The following is an 8,600-nucleotide window of genomic DNA, read 5'->3' as shown; positions in this document are numbered from 1 at the left end:
ATACTCAGGCCAACATTGTAAATAAGAAACTGTTCTTAATGTTTTGCCCATTGAAATAAAGGTTAAATAAATAAATAAATTGTCAAATCATTTTTATGAGCTCAGGAGACAATTTTTTTTTTTCAGAAGAATAGGTTTTACACTTCAGTTTGGTAGTTTGCCTAATTCATTATGTAACTGGTAGCCTGGCCCTCGCCTTCCTATGCAGTTCCACTCAATTCTAGTTTCCCTTCACTGCTCCATGTGGGATTTCTCCCATAGACAAGGATTTCTTCAGGAGAGTTTCATTCGGGTCAYTCAGAGAACAGAACATTGATTTTCTGTGCAGTGTCTGCTTGTAGTTTATTTTACCTGGGCCAGTCGGCAAACAGAAGGCGGAGTTTTGAACAACGTCGATTTTCTGCACAGTGTCTGCTTGTGAGTTTAGCATTGGCAGTGGAGGAAGTGAAAGAAGCCAGTCTGTGTTGATAAGGCTTCCAAATTAAATTAAGTCTGTCTGACCAAGTCTGCAGCTCTCATTTACAGCCATCTCATTCGGCTTGGTACTTCTCTCCTCTCAGAAGGCTTGTTTACAGTGCACGCAATTTTCAGTTAGCTTCTTAGCTTAGCCTTCTTCACAGCGACATTCGTCGCAGCCAACCGATCCAATCATTTTAAACTTCAACGGAGGCCACGCCTCCAGCAAGAATCGCTTCTCTACAGCCAAGAGTCCAGACCCTTGTATGAAGCAAAGTGAAGGACAAGGGGTTGGTTTTAACCAGGCTAGGTAACTAATAAATGAAATGTAAAAATTAGTGCTGGGTATCGATTCAAATTTCCCAAATCGATTCAATTCGATTCACAGGGGCCCGATTCAACTAACGGTTCACAATGATTCAGGACGATTCACGATTCAGTTTGATTTCTAAATTAGTTAAGGATATCATGCAGTAACACATTTACTTTGATATAGAAGACATTCTCAAAGGAACCAATTCTGCAAATGGTGGAGACTAATTCTAACTTGGTGCATTGGTAAAATTATAAACATAAAGGGCAAACTTGTAAATTGGAGTTTAATCTTGAAACAAAACTGCCTCAAGTTTCAAAGGGTTTAAACTAAAAARGAATTGCAAGAGAAAGTGTTTTTGGATACAGTTTTTTAAGAAATTAAGAATAATTTTCTTGATCACTAAGAAGTGATGGAATAAGGTTACAGGAGAAGAGGTGGAATAATATAAGTGTACTTATGCCCACTCTTTTGAGTAAATGAAAATTGTATATTTGTAACGTTTTTGTTAGCTTCTGTTCAGTAAAAAACAAGAAGAAAGAAAAAAAAAAAGTACTTTAGCTAAAACATTCCACCACTGTGAATTACATTAAGATGTTTCTAAAATTTATAGATAACATTGGTAACAAAACTAAAKGGTTTTGTTAGACTGGCAACTTTCCCACATTTATAAAGGAGGAGAACAGTTTCAGTCAGATGTTTACATACCGTAGTTTTGGTCTGACCACCAGAACCAGCCATTCGAAGCTTCGTTTCCCGCTACCGCGTCCGAGCACAAAACATTGCGAACAAAAGTTGTCCTGGCCTCTGTTATCTTCAAGTTCAGCAGAGAATCAGCTGTAATGTTAGTGATTCCTTTGTTTCTTTTGTTTGCCCCAGACAACTTGTTGTCAGGAGCTAACATTAGCACTTACCGTCAACTGGATGTAAACCTATGGCAAGCCAGTAGTGACACACAACACAGAAACGCACAGCTTCATCGCACACAACACCCATGGGGAAAAAAATCAATCTCGTGACTTATGAATCGATTTTCCCAAATTTGAACGAGAATCGATCCAGATCGATTTAAATTGATTTTTGTAACCCAGCCCTAGTAAAAATGGACTGGAATTTTGGGCTTTGGTTTGAACATATGTTTGTAAGTGTCATTTGATAGTAGTTGTTTCCTCAGTGGGTGTGATCTCATCACAATGTTGTTTCGCAGTTATCTACACWAATTTTAACAACTTTAATGCGTTTTAAATTGCTTAATATTTTTGTTTAACGTTATGACTTTGGTTTCATAGAGCAAATTAAAACTGTTTTCCCCCCCTTTTTGCAGGTTGCAGTGGTAAAAGTGAAAAACACTGACAAAGTATTTGCTATGAAGATTCTCAACAAGTGGGAGATGCTCAAGCGAGCTGAGGTTAGTATCACTTCAGAGTTTTTTTCTGCTCCCTTTGAGATGCATCATTAGCATGGTTTACATTCACTCACAATACTAGGAAGATGATCATCATGACAAATTTCTGTATTAGAGCAGGGGACTTGTAGCAGGAAAACCTGCAGCTCTCATTTATTTGCAAAGAACCTAAACTTTTGTTGATAGATTTCAGAACATGTCCCTGTCTGAGCAGCACTAGCATCAGATGCGTGTTTTGTTTTTTTGACCTCTTCCTGACAGTTTGACATTCCTGTCAGTCTCTCGAGTCCCTGGTCATTATGGATTATACGTCATAACGCAAAACTTTTTTCAGTTTTTGTGCTGAACATTCCTGTACATGAGAAACAGTGTAGAGCAACAAAATTCACTTGACATTTGTTTCTGCACATCAATGTTGCCTTTTGTTTCTTCAGTTCCAGCAGTGGGATTGACTCAAAGTATTCACTTCTTTGGCATTCTCTTTATATTGTTGCCTTAGCACTTAGGATTTATATGAATTTTATTATTTGGGGGGTGGGGGGTTGTTGTATCTTTTAATTTACCTCTTAGAACAAGCTAAATATTTGCTTGGCACATCCAAGCATAATGGAAAGTTTTCCCTCAATTTTTTTTCTATATTTTGCTCCATCAGTTTTCTCACCAGTGTGCCAGTCCTTGCAAATAAAAAAAAAACTGTCCACATCATGATGCTACCACAATGCTTTACTTTGGGAATGATGTAGATGATGAGAGGTTTTAAGTTTGTGCGTGACATGATTGTTTACTTGAACAAAAACTTTGCTTTTTGAKAAATTACCCATAAAGCTAAAATAGTTAGTCTACTAGCTGAATTGGGCTTGCAGCAAAAATGATTGTAGTGTAAAACGCTATGAAGTCCGGAAGGACTTGATAAAGGGCTAGATAAGTTCAAACCATTTACCATATAGAATTATTCGTTTTTCACTATTTTGCATATTTAAATATACTATTTGACTTAATCATCAAATGTTAAATTTCGCTTAAAAGCAAAACTTAGTTTGAAATCGTTTTCATGTTGAGCCCACCTGACAAACCTTCCCCACAAGGCCAGAAACAGAGGAAATGCTAAAATATCTATAAAAGCTCCTTACAATCACCACTGCATTCCTAATTTTATCCTTATCCTAAATCGAAACACAAGCTAATATCAACTTTTACACAGAGAACCAAGTCTCAACTCCCAAAGATCACTTTGTACACATGGTGCAATCAGTTTGGTCCCCATATTTACAGAACGTTCCTGTGATGTACTGTTGGGTTCGGGACCACAAGATGTTATTGGGACACCTTAAACACATACTCATTCTCCCTGCTCTTAACTTGTGTTGAAATTTATATTTAAGTCTTTTTCTTTGAAGTTCTGTCAAGGATAAATGTTTTGTACGTTTCATTCTCACAGACAGCATGTTTTCGGGAGGAGCGAGATGTTTTGGTAAACGGGCACTGTCAGTGGATCACCACCCTGCACTATGCATTCCAGGACGACAATAATCTGGTAACAGTTTTCTCTTATAAACTCTTCTGTTTTTAAAGAGCTGCCTGACAATTGTAAAAAAAAAAAATACAACAACATAATTTTGTTTTTCGACACAAAAAGAAAAATGTTGACATTTTTGAAGGAAATTTTGTAACTGATTAATAGAATGTTAGATGTAGTATTGTATTTTATACTTTCTGATCAATTCAGCCTGTAAGGTTAAAGCAGACAAAGAGTCGGTGTGTGTCTTATCATGTGTTCTTTTTTAGTCTAAACAAATTGAGTTACGTTCTGATGTCTGACATAAAAGGTAACACCTCCGGGGTGTAACCAGGAAGAGTTGTACATTATAAGATCAATTCATTATTATGACCCCCCCGCACGCGAAGTGATATTTGGTCAATGGTACCACAAAAACGGCTGCACCAATCAACATGAAATTTGGCAGGACTGTAGATGAGTCTGACCTACACTGTGCCAGCCAACGGTTTTATGATACACCCCATATTTGAGGATGGGGTTCCTTTCAGGTGGGGGGGCGGGGTGTCAGGACATGCAAAATCGCTTACAACTCAGAAACTGTTCAACATAGAAGTTTCAGATTTCTTTTGTTGTTTAGCTCTGATGAAGCTGTATCCATCAGGCCCACCAATCAGTGCACCCCCCCCCAGCCCCCAATTTATCAGAAAAAATGGTATCTGGACATACAAAAATGGTTGTAGCTAAAAAACTATTAAACATAGGAGCTTCAGCTCTGATGAGGGGCTAGCCATCAGGTCCAAGCCCCCCCCCCAAAAAAATTCATCTTATTTACTGAACCTGAATCTTTTTTCATTGTTTTTTGTTAGTTACTTGCTCATATTTCTTGTTGTGTAAGTTGCTTTTAAAAAAATGTTACTTAAAAGAAATTACATTTTAACTATTACACCCTMTGATTGGTTTTTGAGCACAGTACCTGCTCCATATAATGTAAATTCCCAGACACAAAACAGCACATTGGGCCTCATGCAAGAACATGTTCGTATTCTTATCCTAAATTTCTCTTACTTTTGTTCGTGTGAAGGGTTTGTACGAACATGTCACGTCAGATTCAACAAACTCTTCTATCTTCAGGAAAAGTGTGTAAATGAGCTGCGTAAATTCCACCTGTTCGTATCCAGCTGCTCGTGCACGCYAGAGGAGATTAGCATAATTACCACCCCAAAAACACCATATAAGGCTATGTTTCCTGCCTCAGATACAAGGCAGTGTCCATTCAGAAAAATGACAGCTAAAACTAAAAAGAAGAACTTTACAAGTTCAGAGATTGAAGTCCTGCTGTCAGAGATCCAGAAAAGAAAATCTGTCATTTTTAGCAGGTCAGCTGTGGAATAAAAAGAGCTGCTAAAATTATAAACAACGGTGTTAAATCATTTTCATTTATTCAGAAGACACAGCGCTGTGCACTGTAACACCCCCCCGCGCGCGCGGTCTCAAGTGGTCTCAGTTGCGGTTCTGAAATAAGCATTTTAAAATTATTTCAAAATATGTCAGGCACTTTAGAGATAATCCAGGACTCGCTGGAGAGATTATGTATCCCCACTGGCCTGGGAACGTCTCGGAGTCCCCCAGGACGAGCTGGAAAGTGTCGCTGGGGAGAGGGAAGTCTGGGTCTCTCTGCTGCTGCCCCTGCGACCCGATCCTGGATAAGCCGGCCGGACGGACAATTTATATTGTTAGTCTAAATTATTACATTTATAATTATAACTCTAATTCAAGCAGAATGACCTATTGTCAACATAATTATAGAGTGTAATTTATTTAAACTCAAAATATCTTCAAACTAATGAAATATAAAGTTATTATGGAGGAAAATCCGTCTGGATAACAGCAGACTGACTGCTGGTAAAATATACGACAGGTCTGGACCACTCGTAAATTTTGTTCGTATCTGAAGAAAATCTTAGAATACGAAAACATTGCTGAATGCCACAAATTCTCCTAAATCACTCGTARGCACAACTTAAGAACAAATCTGTGCGTACGAACGGTTCTTGCATGAGGCCCATTGTTTTTTTACCACAGCACACAAGATTTTGAATTGTAGAAATATGGTCAGTTTAAGTATGTTGAGCTAGTAAAAAAAAAAGCCAAAACGGCAAAAAGCAAATAAAGCAAAAATATTCATATTTCGAAGTAGTCAGTCAAACTCTTGCTCGCTTTAACTGGTGCTGTAACTGATCATTCTTTCTTTAACTGACAGTTTGTCCTCTCTCTGTGACCCTGATATCTAATATCTGAACTGTTTGTCATTCCATTTCTCACATTCTTACAACAAATGCAAGACACTCCCCAAGGCTTAAAAAACTAACCATGGTCTGTTTATTTATTTTTAGATAAACCATTAAAAGTGAAACTGATTACTTATTGTCAGTATTGTAAAAAAAGAGTATGAAAAAGCCAAAACAAGAGCTTTTATAGTTTTATTTTATTTTTAATTTTTTTGCGCAATAATTATCATGTTGAATTGGTTTTGTACCTTTTGGAAGCAGAGTAGTAGAAGCAAAGTGCCACCATTCCTGTCTGAGGGCTTTTCCACATAAAAAAACATACCCCGCAAATTCTGACCAGTCACACAATATGTGTGATGGTGCAGTAATGGTTCATTCACCTGTGAGAAATGGTTTAGACTGGGCCTTATGTTGAGAAGGATCAGGCAAACATGCTCTGGAAAAACAAATGATGCAATTTTTGTCACACAACTATTTATTTATTGATTTTTATTTACCCAGGCAAATCTAATTGAGATCACAGATTTCTTTTGCAAGGCAGGCCTGGGCCGAAAGGCACTTGTACATGTTTGGTCTGTGGGTGAAATCAGAGTACCTGGAGAAAACCCATGCAAACGCATAGAGAACATGCAAACTCCACACAGAAAGACCCTGACTGAACTGAAGAGCGAACCCAGAAACTTCTTGTTGTGAGGCATTAATGCTAACCCCTGAGTCGTTGTGCTTCCCAATGTGATGTGTGATCTATATGACACTATGTCAATGAGAGCTGATTTCAAAGCTTCGATTGGATTATATTGGGCCCTTATTCACCAAGAATTAATGTTCTCCGCTCTTTTTCTTTCTAGTACCTGGTCATGGACTACTATGTGGGTGGTGACCTTCTGACTCTGCTCAGTAAATTTGAGGATCGATTGCCAGAGGAGATGGCCAAGTTCTATCTGGCTGAGATGGTACTGGCCATTGACTCTGTTCACCAGCTTCACTACGTCCACAGGTGAGGCCATAGGAGGTTGTGTGTGATGTGTGCATGTATAACTACCTGATTGTGTTTTGTCTGTAATAGATTTTGGTCAAGAAGTTGCCTGAGCAACAGGCTCTGATGATGGATGTGCGGTGTATTCATACTAGTCCTGCAGTAATAGAAATGTGCCAATCGTGAGAGGCATGGCAGCTAAATAAAGCTAAATGAAAAGCGTAGAGATAATATGGTCAACATCACTGACCACTTGTAATGTGTATTAGTTTATCTTCCGACAGACTGAAATTATATTATTGCAGTTCACCTGCTTTTTCTCATAAACACACTCACAACAAATTTGGGACATATAAGCAAAAAAAAAATTATTCAATATGACATTAATATGCCAGTTAATAAATGACAATTGAATTTGCATGTGGCTGATGTTGCTCTGCACTGACTTTCGCCATTGGGCTCYTGCGTCACACACAAAAATGCATCATCACATGGCACTAATTGCAGAAATTGCAAAGTGGCAAATATTAATTGTTGACAGTATTTCTGACYAATAATTGCACGCTATACGATTTTGCCCAACCCTAGTTGATGCAAACGTCTGAGAGAAAAAGTTCTGGTGTTTTTTAATGCAAAATCAAAATGACGTAATTTTCACTGGACTACTAATTCAGCAAGAGCAAATTTCTTCACTTCTGGAGGAGTATGAATCAAACTTTAGAGTGAGGGATTAACATTTAACTGTCAGGATGGTTTTACATGGATTTTTTTCTAAAATGCAGCAAGTTAGAGAAAAGATGTAACCTAAATTGAAAACTTTAAGATCATAGTTGTGCATTTTGTTTCAAATTAAGTAACTTAATTTATCGTTTTATGCAAAAAGCTTTGTGTGGACACAAAGACAATGTTTAGCATTTAAGGAAAATGTTTTCAAAGTATTGCACTTCTGCCACTACAGCATATGTTTGCTCATTTTGCATTGCAGTTCCTGTTTTGTCTCCAGGTGGACATACTTCATTCTTGACAAACAAAATACCTTAAAGCTCATTGTTGACAGGGCACAGCATGGGAAATTTGTCTTTGCTGACATAGACACCTAAAGAATGTTTCAGTTTASTGAAGATGCCCTTGGGAGCAGGATGCGAGCCTTCTCTAGACAGGAAGTAGTCACATGGACATGTTAGCATAATTACAGTTTTACTTTTGTCAGYGGCCCATCACAGCACAAAGAATGAGAGAATGATGGATCGACTTAGAGGACAAGATGTGAGATAATTGGAAAAGAAGGGAGGTCCAGAAACAGGCTAAGAAAAAGTGTTGCTGCTTGTTGTTTTTGGTGTGTCTGTAGTTGTTCGTGTCTGTATAAAAACCTTGCAGAGTCAGTTGCATACACAAATRCCAGTTGACAACAGAGCCAAAGACATGTAAATTTACGTTTGTAAGGAGAAGAGAGAGAAAAAAACAAGTGTGATGAACCATTAATTGTATTCTGTCTAGGGGGACATGGGCTGGGTTGGTGGTGGCAGCAACAACAAAAGTGAATGCAAAAAAAGGGACTGAGAGGAGGGGACAGCACTGTTCCTCTTTCGGTCCCCTTGTGGACGCTTTGGGACAGTAATGATGGGTTTGGGAGGTGTGTGGGTCGGGTTGTGGTGCTGCTCATA

General features: G+C 38.3%; 1 protein-coding gene across 4 annotated transcripts in view; it reads left to right on the top strand.

Annotated features, from left to right (window-relative positions):
* Positions 1-8,600, top strand: part of cdc42bpab (CDC42 binding protein kinase alpha (DMPK-like) b) — a gene marked incomplete at its 3' end in the record, with an annotated part of 53,755 nt that overhangs the window by 9,990 nt on the left and 35,165 nt on the right. For all 4 annotated transcript variants that reach the window (XM_014031139.1, XM_014031141.1, XM_014031142.1 and 1 more), the window contains 3 exon segments: positions 2,094-2,177; positions 3,613-3,708; positions 6,809-6,957. In XM_014031139.1, coding sequence (XP_013886593.1) covers positions 2,094-2,177; positions 3,613-3,708; positions 6,809-6,957 — 329 coding nt within the window.

This window comes from Austrofundulus limnaeus, unplaced genomic scaffold (assembly GCF_001266775.1).
Source record: "Austrofundulus limnaeus strain Quisiro unplaced genomic scaffold, Austrofundulus_limnaeus-1.0 Scaffold1187, whole genome shotgun sequence".
Lineage (NCBI taxonomy): Eukaryota > Metazoa > Chordata > Actinopteri > Cyprinodontiformes > Rivulidae > Austrofundulus > Austrofundulus limnaeus.
The sequence above is the reverse complement of the archived record's forward strand: the minus strand, read 5'-3'. Positions and strand labels throughout refer to the sequence as shown.